The sequence below is a fragment of the Copadichromis virginalis genome, linkage group LG12 (genome assembly GCF_057382275.1).
Source record: "Copadichromis virginalis isolate Kocher_CV1m ecotype Utaka linkage group LG12, C_Virginalis_male_GT1.1, whole genome shotgun sequence".
Lineage (NCBI taxonomy): Eukaryota > Metazoa > Chordata > Actinopteri > Cichliformes > Cichlidae > Copadichromis > Copadichromis virginalis.
Window position 1 is genome coordinate 6,699,614 of NC_140629.1, and position 18,461 is coordinate 6,718,074.

The 18,461-nt window shown below is 40.0% G+C and overlaps 2 protein-coding genes and 1 long non-coding RNA gene across 3 annotated transcripts in view; 2 read left to right on the forward strand and 1 right to left on the reverse strand.

The window, feature by feature from the left end:
- The first annotated feature begins 812 nt into the window (after window positions 1-812).
- ap3m2 (adaptor related protein complex 3 subunit mu 2) lies at window positions 813-7,916 on the forward strand. The gene is made up of 9 exons (XM_085474512.1): window positions 813-953; window positions 1,651-1,935; window positions 2,031-2,202; window positions 2,416-2,553; window positions 2,971-3,056; window positions 4,805-4,938; window positions 5,255-5,462; window positions 5,620-5,764; window positions 6,395-7,916. Exons 2-9 carry the CDS (start codon window positions 1,663-1,665, stop codon window positions 6,493-6,495), a joined length of 1,257 nt encoding a protein of 418 aa, XP_085330638.1. The 5' UTR covers window positions 813-953; window positions 1,651-1,662; the 3' UTR covers window positions 6,496-7,916.
- On the reverse strand, window positions 4,265-10,817 carry LOC146696394 (uncharacterized). The gene is made up of 3 exons (XR_014923244.1): window positions 10,456-10,817; window positions 5,249-5,478; window positions 4,265-4,950 (listed from the first exon to the last, which is right to left on the reverse strand). It is a non-coding gene; the product is annotated as an uncharacterized LOC146696394 (long non-coding RNA).
- Window positions 9,175-18,461, forward strand: part of tet3 (tet methylcytosine dioxygenase 3) — a 49,521-nt gene continuing 40,234 nt past the window's right edge. Inside the window, exons 1-2 of the mRNA XM_085474511.1 lie at window positions 9,175-9,393; window positions 11,563-12,357. Coding sequence (XP_085330637.1) covers window positions 11,983-12,357 — 375 coding nt within the window. The 5' untranslated portion in view covers window positions 9,175-9,393; window positions 11,563-11,982. The remainder of the gene's footprint in view (window positions 9,394-11,562; window positions 12,358-18,461) is intronic.

An 18,461-nucleotide genomic window follows, 5' to 3' on the forward strand; every position in this document is an offset into this window, starting at 1 on the left:
TTATGCCTTCCCTTTCCCCGGGGCTGCTTATTTTGTACCTCCTTTTAACACTCTTGATCCCTTTGCTTAAGTTGTTAATCTCCTTTCTTCTGTTTGGTTGTTTTAATGCCTTCGTGTAGAGCTGTACAAAAGCAGCTCAAAAACTTTACTGAAATTTGGAATATTGACTCAATATTGACTCATCTGAAACATGATAAAGAGTTAGGACAGTTATGTGTTACAGTTATACAGTTATATGTCTTTGCTGTGGCAAAGATGAGTGTTAGTTTTTTAAATCTGTGTATTCACTGCACTGTGTACACAACTTGTAATTGACATGTTATTAAGAATGAGCACGAGCCCAAAGTTGCTCTTGTGCATGGGTTCTTTGTTTGTCTAAATCACATTTGATAATCTTTACGGTGAACGTTAGTATAAGGCATCGCTAAGTCTCACTTTATTATGGATAAAGTATGCCTAACCCCCCCTAATGGATATCAGATTGTGGGCTATTATGTGCATTTTGTCTTTGCCTTTGCAATTTCACGGTGGGTTTTTTTTAATACACGTAAAAATGAATAATAAGAGGCAGACTATGTAAATATTCCTATATTTGTTTGAATCGAAAAAGAGCTCCACAAGATGAAATCTGATCCCGCAAACAAAATGTCAGACCAGGTACATCTTAAAACCAATCAGCGGGTGATTTTTACTGGTGTTTACCGTCGTTCTCCCGCTATAAACCAATCACAGCCAAGTCACGAGCCACCAGTTTCCGCACTGTTGGCCTATGCCTCTATTAAGAAGGTGGGATTTTACGCTTGGTCTTTCTTCTGATTGGTTCGCTCTGCTCTGCCATCCTTCCTCACTCAGGATCTGCTGCTCCACCTAACGGGAAGCAACGTCGGCTTAATCTTTCATTGAGAGGAAAAAAAGGTGAAAGGCGAGACGAAAACGTCAGAAAATTGTCTTCGGTGAGTCACTTGCAATTTTAGAAATGGTTCCAGCGGCAACTTACAATTTTATTCGTCAAACAAAAGCATCGTTATTTTAACGTATTTTAACCCCCTGGACCCAGTGACGGAGCTTTCTGTCATAAGACTGAAGCAGGAGGAGGGACGGAGGTAGCATCTCGTACAGAGAGATGGAGGCCTTCATCTACAATCTAATAGAAACAGCTAGCTAGCTAGCTAGTTACACGCCTGTTTTTCTTAAACTTGATAGTTTAGCAGTTGCAATTATTTTAGTTGTAAAGTTATATCCGGTTAAAACTTGATAGCTTTGCCGCATGTATAATTTATATTCTGGAGTCACATTTCTCAGCCATCGTAAGTTAGTTTCTTAATTTCTGAAACCCTGAACTTCAGTCTCAGCTCAGTAGACCTACTCTGTTACTTGAGCCGTTCTCATATATAAACTAAGCACAGTGTATAGACAGTATTATCCGGAGAGCAGAGCATGGTACTCCCAGTGTCATGTGAGAATAGGGTCTGTCTTCGGGTAAAATTCTCCATTGCGCCTGCTACCTCACTGTCACACTTGATGGTTTAATGCGACACTTAAACAACCTTCTTATTCTGTTCTTTATGTTAACAGAAGGCATGGTGTTTTGGTCTTAGCATTTTCTCATTTAAAAACCTCTGGTGGTCCCTTGTTTTTCCCTCCCAACAGCCTTTAGCCACAATGATCCACAGCTTGTTCCTAATTAACGCTTCAGGGGATATTTTCCTGGAGAAGCACTGGAAAAGTGTGGTCAGCCGCTCCGTGTGCGACTACTTCTTTGAGGCCCAGGAGCGAGCTACTGAGCCAGAGAATGTCCCACCAGTTATCCCCACGCCTCATCACTACCTTATCAGTGTGCTCAGGCATCACATCTACTTTGTGGCGGTCATCCAGAGTGAGGTCCCGCCGCTCTTTGTCATCGAGTTCCTGCACAGAGTCGTAGACACCTTTCAGGTTGTTCCTCCCCTCTCATGTCTGTTTCTGTCTACTTTTATCATTATTTGTAGTTAACTAAAAGTGCATATCCTGCTTGTGTGCTTTGTTCTCAGGACTATTTTGGAGTGTGTACAGAGGCGGCCATCAAGGACAATGTGGTAGTGGTCTATGAACTACTGGAGGAGATGCTGGATAACGGGTTTCCTCTGGCCACAGAGTCCAACATTCTTAAAGAGCTCATTAAGCCTCCTACCATCCTCCGCACCATGGTCAACACCATCACAGGTCTTTCAGTCTTTTATTTGTGCTGCTTTTACTTCCTGATTTCAGGCAACATTAATGCTTTGTTCATACACAGCTGAAACTTCTTTCAGTAACAATTACAGTTCATCTAAATAGCATTGAATGAATTCAATTGACAGTGTGAGCCATGGATATTACAGCAGCTGTTTGACTCTGTGTGCATGATCCTATACTGTTGTTAATTTCTGCTTCCAGGCAGCACCAATGTGGGTGAACAGCTCCCTACAGGCCAGCTGTCTGTAGTCCCCTGGCGGCGCACTGGGGTCAAGTACACAAACAATGAAGCTTATTTCGACGTGGTGGAGGAGATCGATGCGATCATCGATAAATCTGGTATTTCTTTTCAACTGTTTGTTGTGAAACATGTCACTGTGTGCTTGCATTATAATGCATGGGAGACATAGTAATTATTAATCCGCATTTAATCGGAAAGGCAGTAGCTCCATAGTGTAGTAGTTTGCACATTTGCTTAACAAGTGAAAGATCTCTGGTTCATTCCTTTTGGGGCTGCATCAGGATGGGTGTAAAATCTCTGCCAAATCACACACGCAGAGCTACCTGCTGTGGTGACCCCTTGTGAATCAGGAAGAACCTGAAAGGAGTTTCTAGTCAATCAGTCAAAAAATAAAGAAAATGGCCAATACAATACATAAAATGTCAGCTTTACAACACAATTATTTGTACTTGCCTTCTCTTCTAACATGTTTTTTTGCTTTCTATTGTTGTTTCTAATCAACTCCACCCCCATAGGCTCCACCATCACAGCAGAAATACAGGGAGTCATCGATGCCTGCGTTAAATTGACGGGCATGCCTGATCTCACCCTCTCATTCATGGTGAGTTTCTTTTTTTTCACAAACTCTATATTGTTATATTTTAAGCCTGTGAACTCTCCAGACAAATAACAGATGATTACAAATGGTCATAACTGTGTAGCAAGCAGGGGGTTCTCCAAGGTGCAGCTTGGAAACATTTAAATCAGTGTGCTGTACATTACAATTAATATTCACAGTAAAAGTCAAACATACAGTAACATTTACTTCGAAATATGTCACACCCACACTGTGCACATTTTGGACCAGAGTACTGAGAGGAGCTCAGCTGCCAGAGAATGTATTTATTTTCTCTTATACCGCAGCATGCAGGGAGCTGATTTTCCAGAGTATCTGCACTTTGCTTCACAGTTTTGATGATAAAACTTCCTGATAAAAGCTTCCTGTAATATGCAAGTAGGGCAGCACAAGTAATCACATTTTAATCTTGATTACAATTTTGGCTTCCCACAATTGGGAGTAAAAACACAGCTGTCCAACACTGAAAATGTGTGCTCTGCCAAAAGAACACAAAGCCAAAGCAAATCAAGTTCTCCAAAAATCACTGCCTGACGATTTGCCTACATGAGCCCGTCATAGCTATTTCCTGCACCACGCCATGTGACGTTTCCTCGACTAGTCTGGACAAGTAAATGTATGTTACAGTGATGTTAACAAGAGCAAATTGCTTGTGCTAAAAGCTGACATCGTTACCATGCACTTATTTTTTTTCTCATTCTCTGATGGCATATTTATTTCTTTAGTTATACTCTATTTTGGGCAAAACCTTTTTTAGTACAAAGTCAAAAATTTAATCGTGCAGTTCTCCAATGCAAGACAGAAACACACTTCAGTAATCAAACTTCAGCTCAAGTGATCAGCTTCTCTCTCTCTCTCTCTCCCCCTGCATTGCCTCTTTCTTCCTGTCTCTTTGTTCTTTCTGACTCTTGCCTGGAGGTCCTTGTTGAAGTCTCTAGCAAGAGTTTGTGATCATGATGTGGTTTTTGTTATCCTTTAGAACAGGAAAAAAATGAAACTAAGGAGGTCAAGAAAAAACATGCCCCATAAGGGCAACTGAAACGCTCTCTGAGACTTTGACGTCTGCTGACTCGAGGTCTGCTTCTCAGAGAGGCAACCATCCAGATGTGGTAGTTCACTGTGCAGCAGATAAGACTGATTTCATAGGTAGATTATATGGTAGAAATATGTTGAAAGAAATAGGCTTTGCTATGTGGAGGATCATTCCATTATGGATTTAATAAAAACAACGACGTGCACATTTGATTATTTCATTGCAACAATCTGATCGATATTATGACTGGACCTCTATTGGACTTTAAAACAACAGTCAACCTGTCTGTTTATAGCGTAGCTCTGCTATAACAGCCAGTTTTGACTAGAGGAAAGATCAGTGTAAGTCAGACTAACTGAGTTTTTGTTTCAGATTACTCTCCTGCCTACTTTATTTACAAGGTTTAATTGTTGCATCCAACAGTTATGGTGTCCAACAGTTTGAAATATTCAGTGCAAATTCCTTTGAAGTGTGTCTAATCTGAATGTCCACAAAAATTTACAGTGAAACTTGCTGACGAAAATCCCACGTTTCATGCAGTAACATCACAACTGTGTAAAGTGTTGCTGGAATAAGTGCTGTGTGTTCTTACAGGGTACACTGGGTAAATACCAAAAAGAAATGGAAAGATATTAAAAGTATTTTAATGTTTTTGAAACTTCACCACTAATCTTCCTGACCCACTGCATTTCTTTCGCAGAATCCACGGCTGCTGGATGATGTCAGTTTCCACCCATGTGTTCGGTTCAAGCGCTGGGAAGCCGAGCGGATCCTCTCCTTCATCCCACCCGATGGAAACTTCCGGTTGCTCTCCTACCACGTCAGCTCTCAGAAGTTAGTACTTTGCTGTGACACAGGCAACATACAACCGTTCATTTTCTAGTTCAGAATCCTGCTTTAGTTTGTGGAATCTGTCTTACTTTCCTGTTCACCAGAGAGGAGTGTTGCAGCCCCAGCCAGTGATAGATGGACAAAACTATTAACTATAGTCAGTGTCCTAAAATATGAATAATTAGTTTAACTGGCTAGTAGCAACATTTAATCACATAGTTGACTCATTACATGTATCTAATCAGGATATAAACAGAAATGCTAATCCATAAAGTAGGATTCCACTGTCTAATAGCTGATGTTGTTTTATCACCTTCAGTTTGGTAGCCATCCCAGTGTACGTGAAACACAACATCACCTTCCGGGAGGGAAGTTCCCAGGGGCGTTTTGATTTGACCCTGGGCCCCAAACAGACAATGGGCAAGGCCGTGGAGTCGGTCCTAGTCAGCAGCCAGCTTCCTCGGGGCGTCCTCAATGCCAACCTGAACCCCTCCCAGGGAACATACACCTTTGACCCAGTCACAAAGGTAACTGTGCAGCAATCTTTATATCACAAAAACACAGATGAAGGGAAGTGTAAATAATAGAATGAATAAATATATAAACCCGAATTATCTGAATATGTTTAAGAGACAAAATATTTAATTCTGTCATCTTGGTGCATTTTTTTTCTTTTTAAACCAGTTGTTGACATGGGATGTTGGCAAGATCAACCCACAGAAGCTTCCCAGTCTGAAGGGCACCATGAGCCTGCAGGCTGGAGCATCCAAACCTGATGAGAACCCCACCATCAATATTCAGTTCAAGATCCAACAGATGGCCATCTCAGGTACACACACACCATCTGAACCTCATGTTCATGTACATGTGACTGTTGCCTTTCAAGAATTCCTTCATTTCTTATTTGTGATCCTCTCTCTTCTTGCACTTAGTGACCAAGCTGAACATTGAATGAGATTGACAATTTCACTGTAATAGTGAAAATGAGCTCCACTTTGCCTTTTAAACCACAGAAAAGTTAATTCAACCCCCACACAGTTAGGCTCAGTCTGGTCAGCTGACAACCACCTGACAGTCCCATTGTAGGGGAACAGTGAGATGGTGACCACTAGATGGCGCTACACCCATAAATAAACCTTGCATGACACCAGGAAATAGATTTTATTTTCAGTGAAGTATAAAACAACCATCTTAGTTTTTCAAGTTTCACCAAGGGTTGACACATTTATGAAAATATGTTTTACAGTGTGACACAGAATGTAACGGTAATACTAAACTCAGAGCAAACAAAGCCTTTGGAGCTTTAGGAATCTCTTGTTGAAATCTCTGTAGAGGTTTTAGTTGAAACATCTCTAGAAGAGCCCTCCACCATCAAGCCAGATAGTTAACCCTGGTATTTGTTCTGTTCCAGTAACACATAAGTCTAATAAATTCTTGATGTTTTTCTCTCCTTCATCAGGACTGAAAGTGAATCGGCTGGACATGTATGGTGAGAAGTATAAACCTTTCAAAGGCATCAAGTACATGACCAAGGCTGGTAAGTTCCAGGTCCGGACTTAAAGACTGCTTCTCTGTGACAACCGGACTGAGCCACCATGAGACTAAGGGGTGATGTGATGGGAAAGAGGAGTTGGTACATTCCTTGTGCTTATGCATTTACCCATGAAGGCTTACCAATACAAACTGGAGGCTCCTTGTAGCAGTTCTGAGTGGACTATTACACATAGACATGAAACCTCTGTTGTAGAACTTTGCCTAAATCAGGCAAGTTTGAAGCAAGTGTCCGAAAAAATTTCCAACACTGTCCTTGCTGAACTCAGACAAACCACACTAACCCAATAAAGATTTGTCCATATAATACACCGTTTACAGGATTTTCACTGACGGTGTTAACAAACCAAATCCATGTATTTAGATAAGGCTGGATTACTGGATAAATGGACCCTAGAGTATATTAAAAGAGAGCTTCTACACAAAGAAATTAGAATTAATTATGAAGTAGTGACCTGTACATTATGCCAGGAATCTACGATTCTAGGTTCAGATGACACTGCAAGGTAAAAAGTATTGTTTGACAGTGCTGTAGCACATTTAAGCAGTTAAATTCAAATGAAATGGCACGGACCTACAATAACTGTTTGAGCTCCAAAGAGTTGTTACTGCCAGTGAAAATCCACACTATACTTCTTATCCTGCTGTCCAGGTTTTCTTTTTTTTTCCCAGCACCCTGGGCCTTCTTTTTTCTGTTTATTCTGTTCTTTGTTTCTTCTTTGCTGCAGTTTGATGATATTGTCTGCAACACTGGAGTCAGCATGCTGATGTATTAGACGTGTCTCTGAAACGGTCCTCAATCTTTGAAGTTTTTTGTTTGTTTGTTTGTTTGCAAATAAGAATGATACAGTGACTTTTTTTTTTTTTTTTTTTAGCTATTTATTACCAGAAAGCCACGCATCTTCACCTCTTTTTATTCAGCTGTAATTGTGATTAATTACAGAATGTTGTCATTAAATTTCTTGGAAAATAAGGTTGATCCTGACAGTTTGGTGCTTAACCCTATGGTCCAAATGCTCCATAAAGGTTATCTCAGCCTTTATAGTATGATGTGCATTTTTGTTTTAAGTTTGTCTTTGCATACATTGTATAAACATAAGATTATGATTGTCGCCATGGAAACTGGTGAGCTGGATGAATCAATAAGAGTGTAATAAAGTGATGCATCTGTGCCTCAGGGTCTCGGCTGGAATCAGCCCACCATCACATTGTGGTCTCATAAAGCTGGCTTGGAGAGTCATGGTTGCTACAGATACAGTTTGGTGTTATCAGCTAAGAGTAGAACGAAAACAAAAGTGTGTTAAGATATAACAGCGCGGTACCTCAGAAGAAATGCTTTGTGATTACAGCAAAATGTTTGTGTTTCTTACACAGCCTCCAATGGAGTGTAAAAACAGTGAAAAAAAAATAAAGAATTTGATGTGTTATAACCGAGCAATAACACTGATTACTCAATGTGTATAATGTGGTGTTTTCCACATATGATATTGTGTTACAAGAGTCAAACTGTCCTTTGAAGTTATGATTACATCCATCAATGAAGCAATTGGTTTAAGGTTGTCTCTTTGCTTGTACGTGTGCGATTACTGGAGCTATTATGAGCAACCCTATATGAAATTGTTCACAGAGGAGGGGCTTAGCCCAGGATGATTGGCAGCCAAAAACAGATGCCAGTTTCTGTATTCAGTGGCTTCACTTGTATAGAACAAGAAAATAACATTTGGCATCATATCTTCAAAGTAAATTAAGAGAAATTAGAAGACACTGGCTTAATGTCACAAGCTAATACAGATTCACACATCCTTCTGGATCCCTACAAACAATGGATTAAATAAAATCCATTGTTTGTAGAGAATATCAAGTTTTTTGGTGAAGGATTGCAGTCTTGGAGTGCAGTTTTTTTATGACAAAGTGAAATTAAAAAAATAAATGAAAGATTCTCTTGACTGCATATACAGAAAATGCGTCCAGTTTTGAAGTTAACCAACATTAAATGTTGCACAATACACCCAGCGTAACTATCAGACGTGCTCAGCTGTAGGTGAGTTGTGGATGTAGGTTTCTAAAATATGTAAATATTTAAAAACACATTTCCATTTAAGCAAAGATAGGAGTGCCAATTTGTTAGATAAGATGGCAATGTTTTGTTGATCAGAAATTACTGATAAGTAATAATAAGTCCTGTTTTTTTTCTAAATGGGATTAAAGTGTTGTTGGGTTTTTTCATGATGTCAAAACATCTGGTTTGAAACACACTAACTGCTTCTCAAGATCTTATATAAAACATAATTTTTAAAGGTAAGACTCATTGGATTATGTTATGGTAACTTCCACTTCCAGATGTGTGACATCAGCCCTGTGTCTTTGCTCCATCTGGCTGGACTCCAGTCCATAATTTACTTTAACCCCTCCAAAAGACAATCTACTACCTTTTCCTCCCTCCCTCCCCCCCCCCATCGACCAGACTGAGCCGTTTAAAGTCAGTTATGTCATTTGGGTCCAACTTTGTCCTCACTCTTCTCCTTCGTGCATCGCTTTTTTTAGCACATTTCTAAACTTCTTTCTAAACCTTTTTTTTCCTTTTCTTTTTTTATCATTTCGAATATTCACATTTTTATTTTTTTCGTTCGCTTAACTTTATGTCCATTTTCTAACACTTTAAAGGCTGTCGCGACAGAGGAATATCGCGGCATTTAGTGGTAAGTTATCGCTCGCCATTATAATAATGTGGATGTTTTTTTCCCTCACAGCAGCGATTTTGTTTGTTTGTTTTAACAACCGAGAAACGAAAAATTCTGAGCAGCACACGTTATATGTTATATACCAATATAACGCTTTCCAAAAAAAAAAAAAAAAAAAAAAAAATTAAAAATAAATGTGCAGCTTCGCATTAATTCCCCACAGCAGGTAAGTTTTAAACATGAATATAAATCAAAAATGTGTATTGAAGCTCGGCTAACGTGCCGTTTTTGGCACCCGGGGCAATTAACCGCGTGCCCTCGCTTACAGCCCAATCTGCTCTTTGTGTATTGAAGGCCAGATAATGGGCATTATCGTAATGTAAATCTAAGGATGGCTGTTAAGTGTTTATCTGATTGCTTTGATCGGTGTTGGGCGGCCGGGCGCCCTGCAGTGGTCCCTGTCGGTAAGCACGTGGACAGTAACAGTAATAACAGCAGTCTGGGTGGGGAGGGGTGCTCATGCAGACTTGACACTGGCCGCAGCACATTAAAGAGACGACACAACTGCTGATTAACCACGTGCTTCTTGAGTAGTTGCCGGAGCGCGTGCTGCGGCTGTGCAGCGCAGTGTTTGTAGTTTAATATCCTAGCTATGAGTCAGAGTTTATTTACACTGTTGCATGTTTACACAGATAATGGCACTTCAATAAAACTCTTCTGCAACATTGTCACCGCTTATCAACTTCCAGCTGTTGCTTATCAGCTAACTGACAGCTACGTGAGCGACTGCTATTGTGTCCTTAAAAAGTAGTGCCACTGTAATGACATTAGCTGTCATTCCAGCTTACTTTAATGTTAACTCTACGCTGCCTTGCTGCAGAGGACATCTATAGGTTTGTCTTTACACCAAATGTTATATGAGTAATTGCTAAAATTTTTACTGGAATAAATCTGTTTGGTAGCTTAAGGGTGCTATCTAGTTAAGGTTAGCTAGGAAACAAAGCTGCCAACTAGCAAAACTTCAAATATAAGGGTACTATAAATGCCTCATAGACCTAGATTTACAGGTTGTAAGTAGTTTGTTTGTCTTCCATAAACTCCACATTTTGCAAATTGATGTTAGTTTTTGGCCATACTTGGATGAGGGGCAGTATTTAGTCATCAGCTAATGCTAGCTAGTTCGGTTAGCAAGCTCTGCTCATTAACTGTACTGGTGCAATGGACAGACTCACATGTTTACTTATAGGTGCTTAGTAACAGACTAATAAAATAACAGAATTTCACTTACCACAAGGGAAACACCACCTTTGTGAACCGTTTGTAGGACTGCTACACAGCCAGTAATATTATTTCTCAAATAAGTGGATTAAAATGTTCCAAAAGGCACAAACAGCACAGGATCCTGGAATGCCACAGTTCAGTGAACCTCCAATTAGAGGAGGTCATGCCCCTAATCCAAGTATCCAGATGGACGATTGTCCAGTTATAAAATAACAGCGTTACTATAGATTATTTATTAAAGGGGGAACTGTCCATAAGAGGCAAACAAATGTTTGTTGTATCAGGTTGTATAAAAGCTCCTTTTTAAAGCTCCGAAGGTTGCTTTTTAGCATGGAGTCTATGGGGAATGACTTGCTTTTGAGGCAGTTCATCTAATGGTCTCAAGTGGCCATTAGATGAACTGCAGTTTTTTAGCATCTCCACTTTACTTCTCAGTCTCAGAGGTTGTCACTTTATATCTCCCCAGAAAATCATTGTGACCTCTTTTTAAATTTCCCCACCCTTGAAGGCACTTGTATATATTAGAGATCATCTAAAAGTTACAATAAACAGCATGTTCATTGGAGGTAAAGTGGTTTAGGTTGCCTTTGATATGTGCTAAAAGCACCTTGTGAGCAGGCTGTGAAACCAGGCAGTAGCAAAGAAACCGTGGGTTTTCTCAGCACAATTCACTTTACTGATGGTTGACTGGAGCATGCGACTACAAGACAAAGAAGACTGTCCCTGGCTTCAACTTATCACCCCCCTCCTTTCATTCAGGGAGACATAAGCCCCCCTGTCCATGTGGGGCCTGCCATTATAACACAGTATCTTCTCAAACTGCTCACGTAGGCTTGTATGGCTATGAGCCAACTGGATGCACAGCACCGACAGCTGTGTTCAGAAACCAGACGATATCCAGACAGCAGTCAGGCTGAACTCTAATGTTGGGCATTTAATGTGAAGCCGCCAGTTGTATATAAATAAATGTGTAAGAGTAGGCAATAACACATTGAGACTTTTGGGCCCCACGCTTTAAACCTCGCAATGACAAATAACTTCTTTTTGTGTTTTGATGTTGATTTTAAATGTTTTGTCCTCTCCCTCTTTGCCTTTGTTGTCTCTGCACACTTAGACAGAGCCTGGCTTCCGTACACAAAGCCATGAGCGGGCTGCCGGCCATACCACAGGGAAGCTGGGATAGATGGACTCCAGACTGGAAGTTACCACACAGATTCTCCAGGGCCATTCCTGTGACCAGCAGCACAAGCATTACATTGATAATGCCATCTTACCTGTAGACAAAATGAGCATCAATCTAACTTGTGTAGCAGCAGCTGGTTTAACATCCAAGTTAAGTTATCTTCAAAGACTAATCCAAGACAAGTTATCCATCTCCCAATCTGTTTTTAAGAGCAGCCAGATGATTATGCCATATTGAGATTTTAGCAGATGTTGCTTTTAAACTCTACTTTTTAAACTTAACTGCATGTATGTCGACTGTTTTCAGTCTTTTTAAATAATAGAACTGAACAAATAAAGCAGGACATTCATTATGCCCAGGCCGAAGGGAGGAACGAGTCTGGCACCTGAGAATGTTTACGAGTTCCCCGCGGACATGGGGGAGGCTCAGTCTCTTCAGTTGCAAAGGAAATGCATAGAAACAACATCCCCATTGAGCAAATATATCGAAGCTGAGCACCAGGAAGCAGGGCTCTTCTCTCTGTCTCCATTGGACGCCTCGCTGGAAGCCACGCTTGACCTCCAGAAGAAAAGAAGAAAGAAATGTGGAGCCTGCACTCCTTGTCTCCGCAAAGAGAATTGCGGTACCTGCGCAAACTGTTTGAACCGTAAGACGGGCAAACAGATTTGCAAGCTGCGCAAATGTGAACAGCTGAAGAAGAGGCGGGACGAGTGGGACGTGGTTGAGGTACTGAAACGCTTGCAATCTCATACAAACCGTTAGCACTTCCAACCCATCAAATTCTGATGCTTGGTCAGGACCTATAGGATTATCTTAGTGTGCAAGGACTGTCTGAAAAGGTAGCTGAAAGCCAGTGTCATTACTGTTGTAGGTAACTAAAGAAATGGAAGGATGGTAAATGTGTTGATGGGAAGGAATGTTTAAACCCAAACCAAGAGTTTTTTTCTTAACCTAACTTAACCTAACTGACAGAAAGAGCCAAGTCAGGGCAGAATTTGACTTCCTGCCTTCTGGTTGGAAGTCATTTGATGATGCAATTAGATGAATGACCGTTGTTATTCACCATCATCTTTCAAAACTGCATTCTGAAGCCTTACCCAGCATGTAAATAAAAGATTTTACAGGAGTAAATAGTAAGGAAAAAGGATTCCTAATCAAGCATCAGTATATGACAAGTTGGGAGTGAAAACATCTTGTCTCTTAACTTGAGTTATCGTAATACTGCTTATACTGTAGATTTAGAATACCAGAAGTATCAACGTGCTTTGTGTAAAATGTTTTTTTTTTCTTCCTAAAGGCAGGCTGAAAAAACCTGACCACAACAGTAAAATTATGGGCAAATTATCATACAAATATTATCATATCGATTAACATCCATCCATTTCAGTGCATTTCATGGGAACGTTCGTTCATAGGACATCAAGTAAAGCACAAAAACTGTTTTTCTTTTGTTTGCCTGAGAGTGTTTGCTGATTGTCTGCCTAAAATACACCAACATCATTAGATTGCAAACTTGTTCTGCTTTTTAGCCAGAGAAGCACGAAAGAGCGAGCATTTATTACAGATCATTACATGATCACAAATGTCTTCTTAGTGATGTTCGTTCAGATGGATAGAAGGAACTTTTGCTGGACTATAAAGGGACGGACAGTTGCATGCGTCATATATGGAGAGTTCATGTTAAATTAGTTACTTTAGAGGAAAAATTCCTCACAATGTGAGTCACAATGTGCAAATCAACCTCAAATGGCCCAGATATCTCGATGTACTACATTTTATAAAGTGATGCAATGCTCTGTATTGTAACAAACAAAACAAACTGCTTGGTAGAAAAAATTCCAAAGCATTTATTTGCAAAAATTTGGACAAATTATATATATATTGTTAATTTTAGAAGTAAAAAGAACAACTCCTGGACAACAGCCCCACTGGAAACTATTCTATTGGAACTAAATTGTTCACTCTGTTTTGAGTAGTCAGAAAAGTAGATAGATCTTTATCTACTTTAAATGTAGTTCCACAGTGGGAGTGTATATATGTTGTGTGTGATACTGATGGGTAATGTTGAAACCATCAAGGTTTTGCAAGTGTTGCAGTTTACATGAATATTCTCAGTAAGATAAGGCAGTGAAAAAGTCAACAAGACAGTTGAGCAGACCGAGTGGACTAACTGTGACGGTTACCCAAGATTCCGGCAGTTGCCTGTGCTTTGTCCTTTGACCTCTTGAGGTTTTCAAATGAGGGTGGGGGTTAACCTTGGGCCGTTTTTTCTATTTGTGTGTGCGTGGGGGTGCATGTGTGTGTAAAGAAAGAGAGAGACAGAGTGCAGGGTTTTAAAAGTGCTCACTTGTGTGTGTTAATGGAAGTGCGCGCGTGGGACTATGTGTGTTTTTACATGCACCAGCATCTTAACCCAGGGGGATGGGCCGTAAAGTCAAGTAAGAGGAGGACGGGAAGATGCAGTAAATGGTCAGCAGTATTGGAGGGGGAGAAGCAGGCTGCAAAAGCATGACCAAGGAAGGAAAACACACTGCGTCAAAACAAGCACCTTGAATTTTTGGAATTTTTCCCAACAAATATGCCTAGAAAGACAATTGGATTTGTTTTCATATGCTTTAAGATCATTATGAGAGAGAAGAATTTGCACACTAAAATAATAGAATTAAAAATTATCATATATTGCACAAGCAACAGTTTTGGAATGATAGCACCCCACTGATAATAACCAGGTTCCTATAGACTGTAATCTGCTTGACATGCTTCCATTTGCGCATACAAAACTCTCTGTGATGGGATTTTTGCTGTTGTTTTGGCTCATACTATTCTATCAGTCTCTTATATGTGTCAATATAAAAGTAATGTAAATAACACACCGCAGACAGTTTGTCTAGGAGTTTAAACTGACAATCAAAATCTAGAGGAAAAGGTATGATGTTTGCTTAGCCACAAACACAAAATAATGGTTACTATCAGCACTCTTCTGGCCTGTCCTGTCTTGTCTGTTAAATGGCTTCTGAAGTAGCAGCAACAACCCATGAACAAAAACCATGCAACACAGCAGCTGAGCATGAAAACAGACAAATGACTCAGTGTTTTATGATGCCACTGTTTGGAGAAAAAAGTGCATGCCTTTGAGACAAAGATATGACGGGAAACTTTTTAAACTTTATATCTGAGCATAGCATCATGGTCAGATACGATCTTACTACAGGCAGACAACAAAGTCATGATCATCCCACAATTCCAGCAGAACAGCTGAGCTAAAGCTTAGCTGAGATCCTTATGCATTCTACTAGAAAATATTACATAGGGTGCACAATTTAATTTAGCTGACCTCCTGTTACTGTGCACTGTGGAAAAGTCATACTACAAAAGTGTCTCATACCATCCACATCCTTGCTAACAATGAACTTTACCATGTATGTTAAACTGACAGAGAAATAACTTTGGTTGAGAAGTTTATCTATTTGTCTTTTAGGGCAATAGAAGTCTATATGTGCCATTTCTCTAAATTCTCTCACACTTATTGTTCACTAATTTACTCTGCCTGTATTTTCTGAGCCACACTAGTGACTGAAAACATGCATATATTGATCTGTGCTTTGGTCAGTCCATTTTGGTCCAGACTGATGGATTTCAGCAGCCAGTGGATGGATTGTTAAGTTTTTAGTGCGCACTTATTAGGTCATATAAGTACTGTTTCAATGTTGAATTAAACATCACTATTTGAAACCTGTTAATACAAGTTCAAGTAGTGAGATCAGTCTGTGTAAACGTAATCCCTGGCAGCTAAAAGCTCAGACTTCAGACAGTTTTTCTGCTTACTGGAGCACCACCTCCATGCTGCTCCACTACAGTTGCACATACAGTTGTGGTCATGATTTTGCATACATACACTTTGCATGCACTCATCATGGTAACTAATGTCTTGGTATTTTTTTTTAATGATTTCTTTCAACTGTTCTTTCTCCAGGGTGGAATCATTATACAGCACACATCTTTACTGACCTTAAATAATAAAAATTGGGCACACAAGTTTGGATTTATTTGGGATTTTTTCTAATCCACACAGGACATACAAGCTTACCCATATGGAAAAGAAATAGTAAAAACATATATGATTTACTCATGAAAGTGGCCACTTTCTCATTACTTTCATATATTTTTTTAGTAAGTATAGAAAACATACAAGTTTCATTATAAAATTTTTCAAGGGATCTTATATCTGTTTTCACTCTTGTATGCTTTTCATACAAGTTTCATACAAGACAGATAAAAACTTTATAAGATTTATATATATCTTTTCCATATGGGTAAATATATAAATTTAATGTTTCTGGCATAATTCTGGCTGTATATTTGACCTCTTTTCCTTGAAGAACTGCTAGGGTTCCTTTAAATTGTTTGGTTTCCTTGCACAGACTTAACTTTTTAGAACAAAACACAAATTTTTCAGTTGTGTTGAGGTTGGGGCTTTAGGAAGGGGTTCCACAAGCTTAATTTTAGCATGTTTTAATGTGTGTTTGGGATGATTGTCCCATGACGTTCAAGTATGTTCAACTTTCAACCATCCAGCTGTGCATTTGAGGCAAAGTATTTGGAGATAGTCCTCCTTCTTTATTATTCCAACCACTTTGTGCAGTACCACTGGCAGCAAAATAGCGGCTGAGCATGATGCTACCACCACCATACCTGACGTTGGTACGGTGTTCTTAGTTTTGAAAGCTTTACTTTTACTCCTCTAAACATTAGTGTTGTCATTATGATCTTTGCCTCATCTGACCCTAAAACCTTTCTCCAGAAGGCGTTTGGCGTTTGGCAAATTTGCAGGTGTCCACATGGGCAATGTGGACACCTGCAAATTTTAGTTAAGCCTTGAAGATGTAGATTTTGGAGCATTGCCTTCTTTCTTGGTCAGCTTCCTCTCAGTCCATGATGAATGTAAAACTCGCTTCACTATGAACAGTCTTGAGTTAATGGCAGGCTTGTGCCTTGATTAATGTTTCCTGGGTTGTTGATAAACATCCTTACTAGTTTCCTGTCAGAGTGACAGTTTGGGTCTTCTTTCAGACCTTGGCAAAGTGACAGGTTCACTGATCCATGTCTTTAGCCAGTAGTGTAGTTCAAAAAATACTTTTGTGCACCCACAAAATTCAAGATAGAGTAAATAAATAAAATCAATAAATTCTTGTCTTTCTTTAAATCATTAAAAATGTATGCTGGACATTTTCCACCCTGGAAAATGAACAGTTTAGAAATCATTAAAAGCCACAAAAATCTTGATGTTGTGGTGTAATCATTTGCATATTTCTTTCCTAGTCACTGCATTGTAAAACTGTGACTTTCCCTCTAAAGATCAGCGTGTCGGCATTAGCATTGCAACTCAAAGCTCAGCCTAACAGAGCTGCTAGAAGGACTAGACTCGTTAAAAAATGCATGTGTGTAAAACTGGAACCAGATCTTATTGATCGTGGGGGTATGCATTATTGAAAGTGTCAAATGTCAGCGAGTAAACAAAGTGTATATGTAGCATGAATTAGGAGGTACTACCAGTTTATGTTTACATTTTTCAGTACTTTTAGCTACTCCTTTATTTCTGCATGTTGGCACAGATTTTCTACCAGATGCCATTCCTGGCATAATCCTCCCATAATCCAGGATTGGGACCAGTACAAGGGTTACACTAGGTGGTGATCAGAGATCAGGCTGGAGAAGACCAGAGATGGGCAGTAACGCGTTACTGTAATCTGATTACTTTTTTCAAGTAACGAGTAAAGTAAGGGATTACTATTGCAAAAACGGTAATTAGATTACCGTTACTTTCCCGTAGTAACGCTGCGTTACTGCGTTACTAAAACCGTGATTTTTTTGCGAGAATGTCTCACGACTAGGGATGGGTACCGGTGTCCGGTGCCATCACATAAACGGTAGTAACCAGACCGAAAAGCAGCGCACATTTCGGTGCTTTATTTCGGTGCTTTTTTTTCCTGAGCTGTGATACACTTCTAACCAATCATTTTACGTTTCCGAGGATAGTAGGCGGGCCCAGGTACGTACGTTCTTTTAGAGCAGAGCTACAGATTAAAAATGCCCAAGGCAAAGCGGTCAAAAGTCTGGCTGTACTTCACAGCAAAATATGCAAACTCAGCAGCAACAAGTGCTTTAAGCTGATACTGTGATACTGTCAAAGGAGGTAACTCCTCAAATCCGATGAAACAGCTGGCGACGCATAGCGTCTTTTTAAAAGCCGAGAAATGCGCCGTATTTGATAGCTTGCTGCGAGACCTCACACCGAGCGCATCTATTGCGGGTGTGGTGCCAGTTATCGGACCTGGAGCAACATCCCCCAAAAACCCGAAGAATAGAGTCCTGGCCCCTAGCCCTGCCAGCGTAGCAGAAATGATGACGGATGATGATGGCAGCAGCAGCCGTTCTTCTCTGCGTGAGTAGCTTAATGTTGTTCGTGTGTAATTTACGTTGAGAAGGCTAACCACGTTATTACATTAATGCATATAAGGTGAACTAGCAAACATCATCATAGCTACATGCGGCTGTCTTCTTGTTTGATGGCAGATACTCCCTTCACCCTGGCCAAAAAGGCTAAAATGACCAAAGAAAAAGAGGGAAACAGCTGAACATGAGAGGTTTTTGGACCAATTTTGTGTTCTCCATTCTTTAAGCACCGGTTTGAGCACCGGCACCGTTTCAAAAGTACAGATTTGGCACCGGTATCGGATAAAACCTAAACGATACCCATCCCTACTCACGACAGTGACGTAAGCGAGTGCGCCGTTAGTGACAACAGCTGTGTGCAGATCAACAATGGATCA

Coding starts and splice junctions, on each gene's coding strand:
- ap3m2 (XM_085474512.1), top strand. CDS start 1,663: ATGATCCACAGCTTGTTCCTAATTAACGCTTCAGGGGATATTTTCCTG. Junction 2,203..2,415: donor CATGGTCAACACCATCACAG/GTCTTTCAGTCT, acceptor TTCTGCTTCCAG/GCAGCACCAATGTGGGTGAA. Junction 4,939..5,254: donor TACCACGTCAGCTCTCAGAA/GTTAGTACTTTG, acceptor TATCACCTTCAG/TTTGGTAGCCATCCCAGTGT.